We start from the raw sequence: 15,116 nt of genomic DNA on the forward strand, positions 1-15,116 counted from the left end.
CCATGTTGTTTTCTGCAACACTCCATTGTATTGAGACATGGGAACAACATGCGCTTCACTCTTCCTTTGCTCTTGAGAAAACTTTCCTTTTATTGCTTAAGGCGCATGTGGTTTATGCATGATCATATTCCAGATTTCAATCACTTACTGTGTCCGTTCTTGCACTTCAATGAAATATCCAATGACAGCAACAACATGAGTACTGTACTGGGCAAAACGATGCAATTAATGCTTCCAAGGGCGATGCTGAATAAAAGGGAGCCCATTGGGGAATTCAGGTGAAGTTTTCACACTCGGCATGTTGTGGCATTTACTTGTTTGAATAGCTGGAATATTGTGTGTGATCTGCTAATCTCTACTTCCAAGAAACTTGAAAAAACAATATCATCTTTCATGATGTCAGATGTTCCAAAGCACCTTACAGCCAATGAAGCGATTCTTAAAGTTTAGTGATTGCTGTAAGGTGGGAAATGTGGCAGTGAATTTGCTCACTACAAGTAAGCAATTTGGTAAATGATTAGATCATCTCAGTTACTGATGTTGATCGAGAGATAAATAATGGCCAGGACACAGGGAGGTAGCTCTCTTGATTTTCTTCAAAATAGTGCCATGGGATCTTTTACATCCACCCAAGAGAGCAGTCAGGATCTTGGTTAAAAGTTTCCCTGAAAAAGTGCCTCTGACAATGCAGCACTCACTCAGTCCTACTGTGGAGTGCCAACTTAGTTTTTATGCACAAAACTCTAGAATGGCACTTGAACCCACAACCTTGTGACTCAGGGACAAGATGTTGCTAGCTACGTCACAAACCCCAATAGCGGACATTAGAACTGAGGTGAGGAGAATTTTTTTTCACCCAGCGAGCGGTGTACCTATGGAATTCACTATGACAGAAAGAAGTTGACGCCAAAATGTTTTATAATTTCAAGGAGTTAGATAGAGTCAGATATAGACATGAGTAAGATGGGTATAGATGGATGTGGGCCAAACTGGGACTAGCTTAATGGCGAAGACTGGGTGGCATGGGCAAGTTGGGCCTGTTTCCATGCTGTAAATCTTTATGACACTGTATAGCTCTTTGAGCTAAAGGGATCAAGGGACAAAAGATACACAGATTAGGTCAATTGGCCATGCTAAATTGCCCCTTAGTATCCCAGGATATGTAGGTCAGAAGAATTAGCCATGGTAAATTTGTAGGATTACAGGGATAGGACGGGGGAGAAGGTTTGGGTCCGATACTCTGACAGACAGTCGGTGCAGACTTGATGGGCTGAATGGCCTCATCTGCACTGTAGGGATTCTATTTTATTCTATTCTATATGGAGGGAAATGGGCCATCAGGATTTTGAATTTGATGATCAGCCATGATCACAATGAATGATGGAGCAGGCTCGAAGGGCTGAATGGCCTCCTCCTGCTTCTATTTTTCTATGAGCTCATAGAGCTCCGTGCTGAAAGCACTAATGTACCCCAGAATATTAGCAAAGGTTGTATGCCTCTTTCACAAAGCAACGAATATGAAACTTGATGCCTTAGCCTGCAGGGGGTTTGGTGATAGTTACATAACAAAACTGAAAGTCAAAGCTGGAATCCAGATTTGGCACTCTGCTCTTTTTGTGTGCTGAAAATATTGCGCAAAAGTCCCCCACAAGGCCATGAGGCAGCCTTCATGATGCTGCGTCAGGAATAGGCATCAAAGGGGCGGTTCCTCTGGTTGCAGACAGCTCTCACTGATGAGGGGGCGCGAGCACAGTTTGAAGTTGCTTGGATGTTTCCCGTAGCCAGTGCTGGCTAGCCTTTGGTCCACTTGCTCAAGTACACACACAAAATAAACTCCGCACTCCAATTCCGGACAACTGGAAAGGATCCAGTCAGAATGGCTGTGATTCACTCGTGAATACCGGAATGTCTCCTGCTGCCGGCTCCTTTTTTCTCAATCCAGGAGGTCCCTTTAAGAAGATAGCGACGAGCCCACCAAGTTGACCAAACAGCGCTGTACCAGTCAGTTTGTGAAGAAAGAGTTTATATTGTTCTTTTCACGTCCTCCGCATGCCTCAGCTGACCTTCCAGCCAATGGAGTACCTTTTGAAATATAGCCATTGTTTACAATGTGAAGAATGATCACAATTTGTGCGCAGCAAGCCCCCACAAAGCAGCAATGCGATATAGACCAAATAATCTGCTTCTGTTCTATTGATTGTGGAATAAATATTGGCCAGGGCACCAGGGAGAATCTTCCTGCTCTTTGTTCACCTGAGAAGGCTGTCAGTGCCTTGATATAGCGTCACGTCGGAAAGACAGCACCTCCAACTCTGCAGCAGTCCCCGAGTACTGCACTTAGAGTGCCAGAATAGGTTCCATGCTGGTGTCTGGAGTGGGATTCGTGCCAAATGTAGGCCGTGCCAGGCATTGTGCTCCTGTGTGGAAATAAATTGTCGAGTGAAGTGTTTTTCCCTCTCTCTCTCTCTCTCTCTTCTCACTTAACAGAGGTGATACAGTTAGTCAATCTAGCTGATACATCTAATGAATTAGTTGCCGTGCATACATCCAGCTGATGTCTTGACAGCAACCTGTCCTTAACAGTCCCTGGTGTCATTGCTGGGAGAGGTGGAGGAAGAGGAGGGGAATGGGGGGGTGGTTAACACCTGTGTGTGACACTCACTTATGGTGACCATAACACTGACACGTGGCATACCTTGCCAATACTTACTGGCAGCCTAATTTCAAGGTGGTCCCCAGCACCTGCTCGCTGCCCCCCCACCACCCCACCACCCCACCACCCACTTTCAACCACCACCCCCCCCACCCACCCCCCACCACCTGTGCACCAGGACTCCGCGACCTGCCTGCAACTTGCTGAGCCGCCTGATGTTTCGCTTCTGTATTTATCCCTGCCCTTCACACACACACACACACACACACACACAGTCACACACACACACACACACACACACACACACACACACACACACACACACACACACACACACACACACACACACACAATCGAACGCATTGTTCGGGCATTCGTATCACCGTAATCTTGGGAGAGATGCCCAGCTCGGGTGCACGCGGGGTGGGCAGAGAGCCAGTTGGGCACATCCCCAATGTGGAAATGGAGAGTTCGGGGGTGGGGTAGTGCGGATGAAGGGGTGGGCACACGGGCACAAGGATGATGCGACTGATAAAAATGCAGGAGGGAGAACATATGCATTGCCTTAGCCACATCTTCCCCAAACAGCTGTTACTGCCAGGGGTGGAGCTTAGCTGCTATTTCTCATCTTGTGTGTGTGTGTGTGTGTGTGTGTGTTTTTTTTCATTTCAACGTGCCAGATCCTGAGCTGATAGTGTACTGGCTCCATGTCATGGCTTCTTGCTGCCTATAGCTCCACCCCACTCTGTCTGATGTTGAGCTGAGCCTGCCTTGCACAGCTAAGGCAGCCAGAGCATTCTCTCACTGTGAGAGGCTGCCCAGCCAGCACGTACAGTACTGCTTACAGTTACACAGAATTATCGCCGTATGTTCTGTCAAGCCCACTGCTGTCAGGGACACTAGTTCCAGGGGTCTGAACAACAGAACTGAGATGGACCTTTTTGAGTTTGACTTCTTCAGAGACTGGGAATTGGAGCAATCATGGTAGGTCTCTCTCTCTCTCTCTCTCTGTGCTGTTTTTAGCCTTTGTTATGAATAAGGTTGCTTCATTGCTTTTAATTCAAGCCCTTCGCATAGGCTTCACTGCTGCTGGTGCCTGCCTCAGTTGCTATCATTGTGAAACACTGCTATACTGCAGGCTTTTTTTTGTCACACAGCTTACACACTGGCATCAGTGTGGATCTATATTTTTTTGCCACACTGATTTTTTTGTTTGTTTTTTAAGGTTTGCTTTGTGTAGTGTTTTATTTTCTGCGAGAGCTTTTGTGAATATAATGCACCAGAGACACCTAGTGCCCCCATGGCACTGACAGACTTAAGTTTGTGGCTGGATGTCCCTGTGTGGAAAGTGAATGGATGTTTCCAATTAACAGAGGGTGAGTACTCAGCTTTTGAGGTCACCCTCCAACATCAATATATTATACACACACACATATATTTTATATATATTTGCATATATAGAGAGAGAGAGATATAAGGAAATTACCAGATGTTTACAGTGAGATTATGAATTTACAACGCTTGGTCATTCTGAAATGAATGTTTAAATGATAATAGCTGGAGATTTCTGAAAACTTTCTGCACACAAGAAATTTCTCTCTTTTGCCCACTGGGGAAAGCCGCCTTGTAATTTTGTGGGAGTGAAACAAGTACCTCAGTGCGACGAGGTTAAAAAACACACATGTTTGAATCTATCATATGTACAACATTTCCAAATCATAGTAAGGTGCTGTTAATCTGCATAGAAAGAATGTCAGGACTGTAGGCACTTGAATGACTTGCCGTGAAATAAATTATTATTGGGGGTGATGGGGTTCAAGAGTTAATGTTCCAGTCCTCAGCGGGTTAATTGTAGAATTTATTTCATGTCCACACTTGGGCTTGAGTGGTGAGCCAAACCAAACTGCCTCCTCTAATGGGAATCTATTGCGAACATTCTCAATTTTTGCCAGATTTATGGGCATCTGGGTTTTGCTATCTCTTTAAGATGATTGGAGGCATGAGGACAAAATGGTTTACTTGGCTCCACCTGAGAACGGGGTGGAGCCTAGATCATTTGGGCCGAATGGTATGTTTCAGTTCTGTACAATTGTGTGTGGAAATACCTTGTAGATTGTGCCATAATGTCACCTTTTAGTCAGCGTCGCTTGAGAGCGTTGCAAATGTAATTGCTCTTTTAAGACGTTTCCATTGTTACTCACTCATGTTTCTTTGTTGGTAGATTGCCTTTTATTTTTGTTCAGAGTGGTTTTACAGGACAGGTTATCTCTGTTGGTCTTGTACAGACTATTTGCCAATGTTCTAGAAGTAAGTGGAGGTCACTTAGACTCTATCAAGTAAACGACGAATATCTGTTTGACCCTTGATAGTCTAGTAGCAGTATGTGTCCAATACTTGTTGACCTGGTGTCATTGTGTGCTGGTGCCCAAGAGACTTACTACTACTGGAGTGTGTTCAAAGTATTTTGACTCAATGGTGAGATGTGCCTATCTCTTGCTATCTGACTGCATCTGATGTCTATCAGTGTGTTGGCAGTAAGTGTCTAGTTTGTGATGGGCTAGTGGTCCTCTGTGGCTGATCTCTGAGGTTGTCCACAGAGATGGATAGATTCTTGGGAAACAAGGAGGGGTGATATGTTATTTGGGGTAGGCAGGATGCAAATTTGTGGTCACTATCAGATCAGCCCTAATCTTATTAAATGGTAGAACAGGCTTGAGGGGCTGAATGGCCTACTCCTGCTCCTTGTTTGTATGTTCCTCAGAGACTCTGAAACTATGTACTTGTACCAAAATGGAATTGAAAACCATGGAAATCTCTGACACATCAACCAGATAATTTATACACCATCCCCTCAATAGATCATCAATTTCTTTGCGTATTGTCACTAGGAGGGGCATAACTCTACCGTCCCGCTAGTCCCACCTTCATTATCAAGGAGCAAACTCATACTTTATACGAAATCACAGTAAATTAAATATCTAATGCAACTGGGGCAATAAGGATTATATATTTTTTGCCAATGGACAATGAGTGGCCAGCACTGAACGGAAACACTGAGAAAAGGCTTTTCCAACACATTTACATCCTTCCTTAAATAAGGAGAGCAATACTATACACAGTACTCCAGATGTGGTCTCACTAGTGTTCTGCATAACTGAAGTATAACCTCCTAATTTCCCTTGCAATACATGATAATATTATATTAGCTTTACTAATTGCTAGTTGTACCTGCATACTAACATTTTGCGATTCAGGCACCCAGGTCCCTCTACATATCTGAGCTCTGTAATCTCTCATCATTTAGATAATAAATCTTTAGTTCTTCCTGTCAAAATGCACAATTGGCATTTCCCCACATTATAATCCACTTACTAGATCCTTGCCAACTGACTTGACCTTTCTATGTCTTTTTGCAGCCTCTGGTTCACAACTTACCTTTAAGTCTACATACTTTGGTAAACTCATGACCAATAGACAAGATGACAGAGATGAGCTATCCTAAAGGCAAAGGTGATTAGCAAACAAACATGCATGTACATGTGCTTAATTTCATCCAATATCAGATGAAAAAGCTTTGCACGAAGGCAGAATTCTAGGATTGAGTCAACTTTCTGCTCCGAGCCCTTATACTTTCAGATAATTCACTGGGGACCAGTGTTTTAAAATCCAATAACCTTTGGCCCTGCACACACATGATTAGTTAATGGTTACCTTATTCTTCAAACAAATAATATTCAGTGGAATGTTGCACACTATTCAGTCTCCAGGAAATCACAGCCATTCCGAGTGCCTTGCCCCAGTATCGGGCAGTTTGTGTCTCAGATTTAACATAAATCCCTTTATAGCAAATCAGTGTTAAGAGGAGAGATTTACAGAACCAGTAGGCAACTTTAATAAGATTGTATCTGGTACAGTTGTTGCACATGAATGCCAGGCCTGACCTCGAACAGTTCATCTTTGTTTAGAATATATGATCCCTTCCAAAATGCCAGATCACGCCGAAGGCTCATTTGATCTGACGGTGTGGCGTGCGTTTAAGACTCAACAAATATACAGCCCAGGTTTTGATCTGAACGGAAAATGGATCCTGTCACAGAGAGGGCCTGCTCACGCTCCTTTGCTTGTGAAAAATATGGACCTTTGAACTTTCTATTTATAAAACGTGGTGGAGTCTTTGACACTTCTGCTGTCACTGAGGTCTGCACAGGACTGAATACAGCAACAACAACAAGAACATCCCGACCAGCGCTGGACTTGACAATTTCAAAGAGAGAGGTTTTGTTAATGTTCAACTATGCAGATTGCATGTGAGATCAATTATTAATCATTTGGTTAATTTCTACATTCAGGTTGCTGCTTCTATCTCCTGTCTGTTTATCTGTAGTATTTTGACTCAGTTAATTCCATTTCAATGACATCTGACACATCTCTCAAAAACTCCAGCAGAGCAACAACCCTTTAAACAAGCGTCTTGTAGAAAACATGAGCCATCCCTGAAAGTTGGTGTGAGAAATAGGCAACACTGCATGTTTTATACATGCACGTATATTACAGTGAGAACTTGTGAGGACATATACATTCGCAGACATATGGATGAACATGTATCAAGGGACAGTTATAATGGAGGGTGGGACCCCTACTTCTGAACAAGAAGCTCTGGGTTGAACTCCCACTCCAGGATTTGATGGCCATGGAAGGTGCATAATGCGGCCAAATAAGTTGATTATTAGCCTGTAAGTTCATTCAGCACGCGAATGATAGATGGATAAAAATAGGTGAGTCCATTCCTGATCATAGAATAGAATCGCTACAGGGCAGAAGGAGACCGTTCAGCCCATTGAGTCTGCACCAACCACAATTTCACCCAGGTACTATATCCATAACCCCATGCCTTCACCCAAGCTAGTCCCTCTGACACTGAGGGACAATTTAGCATGGCCAATCCACCTAACCCACACATCTTTGGACTGTGGGAGGAAACCGGAGCATGCAGAGGAAACCCATGCAGTGTTGGGGACAAGGTACAAACTCCACACAGACAGTGACCCAAGCCGGGAATCAAATCCGGGTCCCTGCGCTGTGAGGCAGCAGTGCTAACCACTGTGCCACCATGCTGCCCTTGATGTGGCATGGCATCAAACCAAAGTACTGAGAAGCTCCAGGAGATGTGAGCTACGGGGAATAAATTTTCCGATTCCGCCCCCCATGGGATAGTTTGACGGATGTTGAACAATTGACCTTTGACCTCCTGGAATTTGTGGTCTCAAGGCAGGGGCGACTGTAAAAATTCCATATGTGGAAAAAGACGTTAAGCGTGTGCTTTCTCTGCCCCACATATTTCTAGGTGCAGAAAGCTTTCTAAGTCTAATTACAATTATTCTATGGTGAACCCAGCATTCGACTTGTTGACCAATGTGTCAGTGTTACCTGATACAATGTAAAGCACAGATCACGTTGAAGTGATATTGTCAGTGTGCTGGTTTTTATAGTTTGAGATGGTGAAGTCACTGCAACTCGACATTATGTTCCTGCAGCCTTTCTGCTTTATGAGATTCCAAGGGGCTCATCCAAGTGGTGCACTTTAAAACCTGGGGAATATTGTTCTGAAAATATGCCACTGACTGCGTCTTTGTAATGACCCCAGACACACAGAACAGGAAGTGTCCGTAAGTCTACAATGGGACAATGGTTCTTCGAGCGACAGAACTCCTTTTTTTCAAAAATGCTTGGAAAATAGTTTTTTGTTTGTGTGCGAATCACGTTCTGATTTGTTGTAGTGATCTGGAATTCAATGCCTGATCTGATAGTAACGTTCCAAAGGGAACTGGATATCTACCCGGAGAGGGGAAATGTGCAGGGTTATGGAGAAAGGGAGTGCGACTGATTGGATAGCTCTTTCAAATTCTGCCGCCTCGCCTCCCCCCCCCCCCTGCCCCCACCCCCCCGCGGGAATTGTAGCAAGCGAGGCGGAAGATTTGGTGGACCATTCAAAGGTCTGCTGAGCGCGGGTGGGAATTTCCAGTCTTGGGGTGCACGAGACCGGAGTATCCCACCCAAAGAGACAGCACAAGCTTTGTGGGCCCAATGGCCTCCCACTGGGTTCATTCCGTGATGAGGCTAGGTGACCTGGCGTGACACAATGATAATAAAGGTGGGTGGGAATTGGATCAGGCCATTCTGTCCATCCCCCTTGTGTTGGGCTTGTGGCAGCTGAATCTTTTTTGTCTCCTTGAGGGCTCATTCACTACTCCCAGCATCGGGGGTTGCCCCATGTTCGAATGAGATGGTCGATTGGAATACCTGGGTTGGGCATTGCTTGCTATTGTTGTTTTCAAATGGGACTCCAAACTGAGAGCGTGGGATCAGTGGAGATTCCTATCCTGTCAACTCCATCGAAAAACAAAATTGACAAACTCTTCTGAGGAAGACATCAACAATCTATGGCTTTTGGAGTTCATATTGAAAGAAAGGAACTATCTGGTTAACAGATGTAACTGAGCTCCCATATTTATTCTGCTTCTAAAATAAACAATGGCAGGTTTTAATAGTGATTCTATTGATTTATTATTGTCACAAGTAGGTTTACATTAACACTGCAATAAAGTTACTATGAAAATCCCCTAGTTGCCATACTCCAGCACCTGTTTGAGTACAGTGAGGGAGAATTTAACATGGCCAATGCACCTAACCCAGTGCGTCTTTCGGATTGTGGGAAGAAACCAGAGCACCTGGAGGAAACCCACACAGACACAAGGAGAACGTGCAAACTCCTCACAGACTGTGACCCAAGCTGCGAATCGAACCCCAGTCTCTGGCACTGTGAGACAGCAGTGCTAATCACTGTGCCGCTGTGCATGTCACATTATCTCATTTCATATAGTGAAGTACATTAAAACATCAATGGCCAACAACAATTATGCTACAATATGGTTGCCTTTCAAAGCATATGATTCACTGCCCTCTGTCATTGACTATCCTGATTGTTGGCTACCCCTGTCCACAGAGATCAACATAGATAATATTATTAACACATCAAAACAAAATCTGCAACAACTGCAGTGACATTGGCGCTGCACCACAGTCTGTCTTCTCCTCTCAAAGGTGTAACATTCAGCTGAAACAGTTGAAGCCATGTTCCACAGGCACATAGAATCATGGAGTCCCTACAGTGCAGAAGGAGGCCATTCAGCCCATCAACGATCCCACACAGGCCCTATCCCCGTAAACCCATGTATTTACTCTGCTAATCCCCCTGACACTATGGGGTCATTTATTAATCCACCTAACCTGCACAATTCTGGACTGTGGGAGGAAACCTGAGCAGCAGAAGAAACCCACACAGACACAGGAGAAGGTGCAAACTCCACACAGGCAGTCACCCGAAGCTGGATTCAAACCTGGGTCCCTGGCGCTGTGAGGCAGCAGTACTAACCACTGTGCCATCGTAATCAGACGGAGTTTGGTGCTGAGTTAAGTAAGGATATATTGAGGCAGATGACCAAAATCTTGGTCAGGGAGGTAAGTATTAATATATGTCTTAAAGGAGAGGGTGTGAGAATTTCAGAACTTAGGAACAAGATTCTGCAATCCTGACCCCCCCCCCCCTTCTGCTGCCAGCAAGAATGGAGAACTTGGCGCTCAGCCAGAATTCCATTCACTTCAGCATGAACGGAGAATCCCAACTGCGGATGAGTCGGAGGTTCCCAGCATGGGGCTTTGGCAGCTTAAGATATCACGGCTCACTGTGATCAATGCCACAGGAGATCTGATGTGAAAAACAAGGGAAACTTAATGCCAGAAAGTCTAGAACATTCCAGAGTGCTTCCCGGGGCACAAACATGTTTCAAGTTAATATTGATGAGCCACTCAACACTGGAAATTACATTTGCGATGTTCTCATTTTTGAATGCTTAGCATTGTCTGGGCTGCACGTCATGCCTTACTGCCTGAGTTAGAGCACCAGTGAAATGTTTTCAGTACTCCAGCTTGAAATGCTTGAACCAAGAACAGTAGCAAGGGCAATCACTACCCGGTGTTACTGTGGGCCACTTGGTAGCACTGTTACCACCGAATCAGAAGGTTATGGGTTCAAAATACAATTCTGGAGACCTGCGCCCCGTACTCTGGGCTGATGTTCCCACAGTAACAAGTCTGACAACACCAGGTTTAAGTCCAACCGATTTATTTGATAGTGAAAACTCACTAGCTTTCGAGGTTTCCCTCTTCTTCAGGTGAATGGAGAGTTCTGGCCTCAGACAGAGCATATAAAGCACAGACAGTTTACAGATTACTGATGTTCCCACTGCAGGGGACGGCTACATTGTGGTAGCCACTGTCTTATGTTTCAGGCGCTTAACCCAGGTCATCATCTTGACCTTTCAGGATACAAAAGATTCGATGGCCACCGCTTTGAAAAAGAGAGCAGCACTCCTGGCTAATAATTATCTCTCAATCAACTGAAAAGGAAAGTGATCTTGTTTTTAAACCATTCCAGTTTGTGTGGTCTTGCCGAATGCACATTGATTGTTGCAGCTTCTGCATTACAACAGTGACTACGTTTCAATGAAGGTCGGCATCCACTGTGAAGCGCTTTAAAAGTAAAGTTTATTTATTAGCATCACAAGTAGGCTTACATTAACTCTGCAATGAAGTTACTGTGAAAATCCCCTAGTCACCACACTCCGGCGCCTGTTCGGGTACACTGAGGAAGAATTTAGCATGGCCCAATGCAACAAACCAGCACGATTTTCGGAATGTGGGAGGAAACCGGAGCATCCGAAGGAAACGCATTCAGACATGGGGAGAACGTGCAGAGTCTGCACAGACAGTAACCCGAGCCGGGAATCGAACCCAGGTCCCCGGCACTGTGAGGCAGCAGTGCTAATCACTGTGAGTGAGTCCTTTCTTTTACCCGTATTGTCTTGCAGCTCAACGGTGACTGCACCAGTTAATGTAAAGCTGCAGCATTTTGCACTCTGCACCAGGGCTTCCTTGGAGTGCCTCAGCCCTGATAGCAATTGTGAACGCAAAAGGCAGCCCATGACCCTCTGTGCTTTGCACCACAACCTTCCTGTGGTGTGTGGGAAGGAGCCGTTGTTAGGAATTTAATCATTGTCCTGTGGTACACGCAGTGAATGTGATGCAGCCTTCGGGCCACTGTGGTTTTACTCATCCTGCTGTCAGTCAGACGCACTTTTTAATCAGTTGATTTCACACTGAATACTTTATTTTTATTTTGGACAGTTGAGAGGGAAATACATTGTGACACTGAGGGGAGTGTGTGTGTGGGGCGGGGGGGGCGGAATGGTTGGGGGCTGCGGTGGAGAAGCGGATGTCGGAGAGTGGTGGTGTGCATTCTACAATAATTAGTTCTCTTTGAACAGAGCCAAGGATGTAGAAAGATGAAGTGGAACTGAGGACTCATGCTGAATCGATGATCTGAAATATGCAAATTTTAACAAATTTGTTGTGGCAAACCTGTCCTAAAAGCAAAATTGATTTTGCCATGAAAAGCGATTCCTTATTTGCAGAAATGTTGCAACAATTCTTTTTTTAATAAAACCTTTATTCTGTTTGAAGAGTGACTGCTATATTTGGCGCTTTGTAGATATAAGTAGCTGACTTTGTGTCTTCTTTGGATCATTACATCATCAATTCCATTATTACAATATCATGGCTGTTCTAAATCGATGGTCTTGTATCTAACTTGGGGCTTGCATCTGGCCTATTGTCTATTTATAAACTTAACGTATCTGTTTCGAATATTGCTGCTGACTTTAAGTTGTAGGTTTCGGGTGTCAGTTCTTGGCGAGACCAACACGCTCCCACAGAGCGCACACAACCCAAGAGGACTCGATCTGCTATTTCTGGAAAAAAGGTACAAGGTCGGCAGGCCAGAGTGAATGGTTAGAGTTACACCACCGCTTAAATGGTTCGCAGGAAAGCAGGCAAGAAAGATCTGCTTCATCCAACTGCACAAATGGAGCTCTGAATAGAGCCCAGAACACTGGCCTTGCAGCAGGAGCTACTTGCGGTGGGAATGAATGAGAAACACAATGGAGATGTTAAGCACTTTACCTTGCATTTCAACACTGTACAGAAAATCAGATGCACACCCAATACTCCAGAACATCCAAGCAATTCCTTCAGTCTTTGTTGTATGTGGAATGACATTGCACATAGACAGTTTTAATTTTATTTATTATTGTCACAAATAGGCCTACGCTAACACTGCGATGAAGTTACTGTGAAATTCCCCCAAACGCCACGCTCCAATGCTTGTTTGGGTACATTGAGGGATAATTTAGCATGGTACCTAACCAGTATGTCTTTCGGATGTGGGGGGAAACCGGAGCAACTGGAGGAAACCCACACAGACATGGGGAGAATGTGCAAATTTCACACAGACAGTGACCAAAGCTGGGAATCGAAGCCGGATCCCTGGCGCTGTGAGGCAGCAGTGCTAACCACTGTGCCACCATGTAGTCCCAGGCCATTCACTATCCAATTGTTCTATGTTGGTGTTCATGCTCCATATTAGTTAATTATTCTCACCGTTTTGGTATATCCTTCTATTCCTTTCTCCTTTAGTTCGCCTCCATTTAAACACACAGGAATTGTCTGATTGCACTCATTCCAGAACTGGAAAATCCTGCCTGAGGTCAACGGACTTTTCCATGGTCCGCCCGTTGCCCGCCAAGATCCCTATGACGGGTAGAACTGGAAAATTTTCTCCATTGAACCACAAAATCATCAAGTAGTACAGTGCAGAAAGAAGCCATTTGGCCCATTGAGCCTGCACCAACAACAGTCTCACCCAGGCCCCGTCCCTGTACCCCAAGTATTTGTCCTGCTGTTCCTCCTGACACTAAGGGGTAATTAAACCATGGCCAATCCACCTAACCTGTGCACCCTTCGGTGGGAGGAAACTGGAGCATCCGGAGGAAACCCATGCAGACACGGGGAGAATGTGCAACCTTCACACAGACTGTAACCCAAGGCCAGAATAGAACCCTAGTCCTGGCACTGTGAGGCAGCGGTGCTAACCTCTGTGCCGATCACTGATATATGTCCAAACTACACTATCCGCTAATGATTTCCACATTGAAACATAGAAAACAGAAGCAGAAAGAGGCCATTTGGCCTTTTGAGCTGCTCATTTTGATCATGGTTGATCATCAAATTCAGTATCCTGATCCTGCCTTCCCCCCAATTTCCCACATTCTGACTTCTCTCTGGGGGGAAGGAAAATTCTCCTGAATTTAATGGATTTATTAGTTATGTTTATACACATAGCCCCTGGTTTTATTCTCACGCACAAGTAGAAACAATACTGCATCTACAGTGTCAATCCCTTTCATAGTCTCTCTACCTGCAGTCTTCTCTTTTCTGGAAAAAAAGAGCCTAAGCCTGCTCAATCTTTCCTGAGAGTTTTAACCTCTCAGTTTTGAGAATCATCCTTATCAATCTGCTTTGCATTATTCTCCAGCTTCTCTATTGTGACGGCTGATCTAAGAAACTAGCATTCATCAGTTCATGCTAGGATTTGTGAATAAGTAAGCAAAACAGGGGACAGTTACACAATCTCAGGTTCGTGCTGTGTTCGCATTTGGAATTGATGACATGTTATCATTCTAACCACCTGCAAGATGAATTATTTCCCTGAGAAAAATCACAGAACCAAAGAGATCATTTGGCCCATCATGCCCATGCTAGCTCTACTGCAAGTTCTATCCAATTGCTCGCACTAACACTGCCCTTTCTGCACAATGCTGCTGATATTTTTCTTCAGAAGGCTTTATCTGATTCTGACCTTTCCTGCTGCATTTGCTGCCACCACCCTTTCAGGCAGCATGTTCCAGATCCTAACAATTTGCTGAATAAAATGTTTCTCCCTCAAGTCACTCCGTCATAACCTACATCCACTGGTTTGCCCACCGATTTGTCCGTGGAAACAGTTTCTCCTTACTTATTCTATCAAAACTCCACGTGATTTTGACACACCTCCGGCAAAGCAAAAATCAGAAGTAGAAACGGCACGTGGGAACGGAAAACGTTGGATTTTATTCAGCAGGTCAGACAGGATCTGTGCAGAGAGAAACAGAGTTAGTTAGAGGGTGGAATTTTATGGCCATGCTGATCCTGAAACCACAAAGTCCCGCCCGTGGTCAACATCCCTTTCCATGCTCGCCTGCTCCAATTCCTGTGGCAGGCAAAATTCCAGCCATTGTTTCAATTTGGCGACCTTTTCCAGAGCTAAAAGACGTTCTGAAGAAAAGTCCTTGATGTGAAACATTCACTCTGTTTTTCTCTCTCCACTGATGCTGCCAGAATTATTTCCAGCATTTTTTGTTTTGACGTCCATCATATTTCTCTTAAGCCAGCTCTGCTCTGGAGAGAACAGCCCCAGCTTGTGTAAAGTTCTCCACGTAACTGAAATGCTACACCTATCCAGGAGAATAAA

General features: G+C 44.7%; 1 protein-coding gene across 2 annotated transcripts in view; it reads left to right on the forward strand.

Annotated features, from left to right (window-relative positions):
• Positions 1–3,465: 3,465 nt before the first annotated feature.
• Positions 3,466–15,116, forward strand: part of aff2 (AF4/FMR2 family, member 2) — a 473,840-nt gene continuing 462,189 nt past the window's right edge. For both annotated transcript variants that reach the window (XM_080187812.1, XM_080187813.1), the window contains exon 1: positions 3,466–3,637. In XM_080187812.1, coding sequence (XP_080043938.1) covers positions 3,585–3,637 — 53 coding nt within the window. In that variant the 5' untranslated portion in view covers positions 3,466–3,584. The remainder of the gene's footprint in view (positions 3,638–15,116) is intronic.

The sequence above is a fragment of the Carcharhinus amblyrhynchos genome, chromosome 4 (assembly GCF_965287045.1).
Source record: "Carcharhinus amblyrhynchos chromosome 4, sCarAmb.v2.hapA, whole genome shotgun sequence".
Classification (NCBI taxonomy): domain Eukaryota; kingdom Metazoa; phylum Chordata; class Chondrichthyes; order Carcharhiniformes; family Carcharhinidae; genus Carcharhinus; species Carcharhinus amblyrhynchos.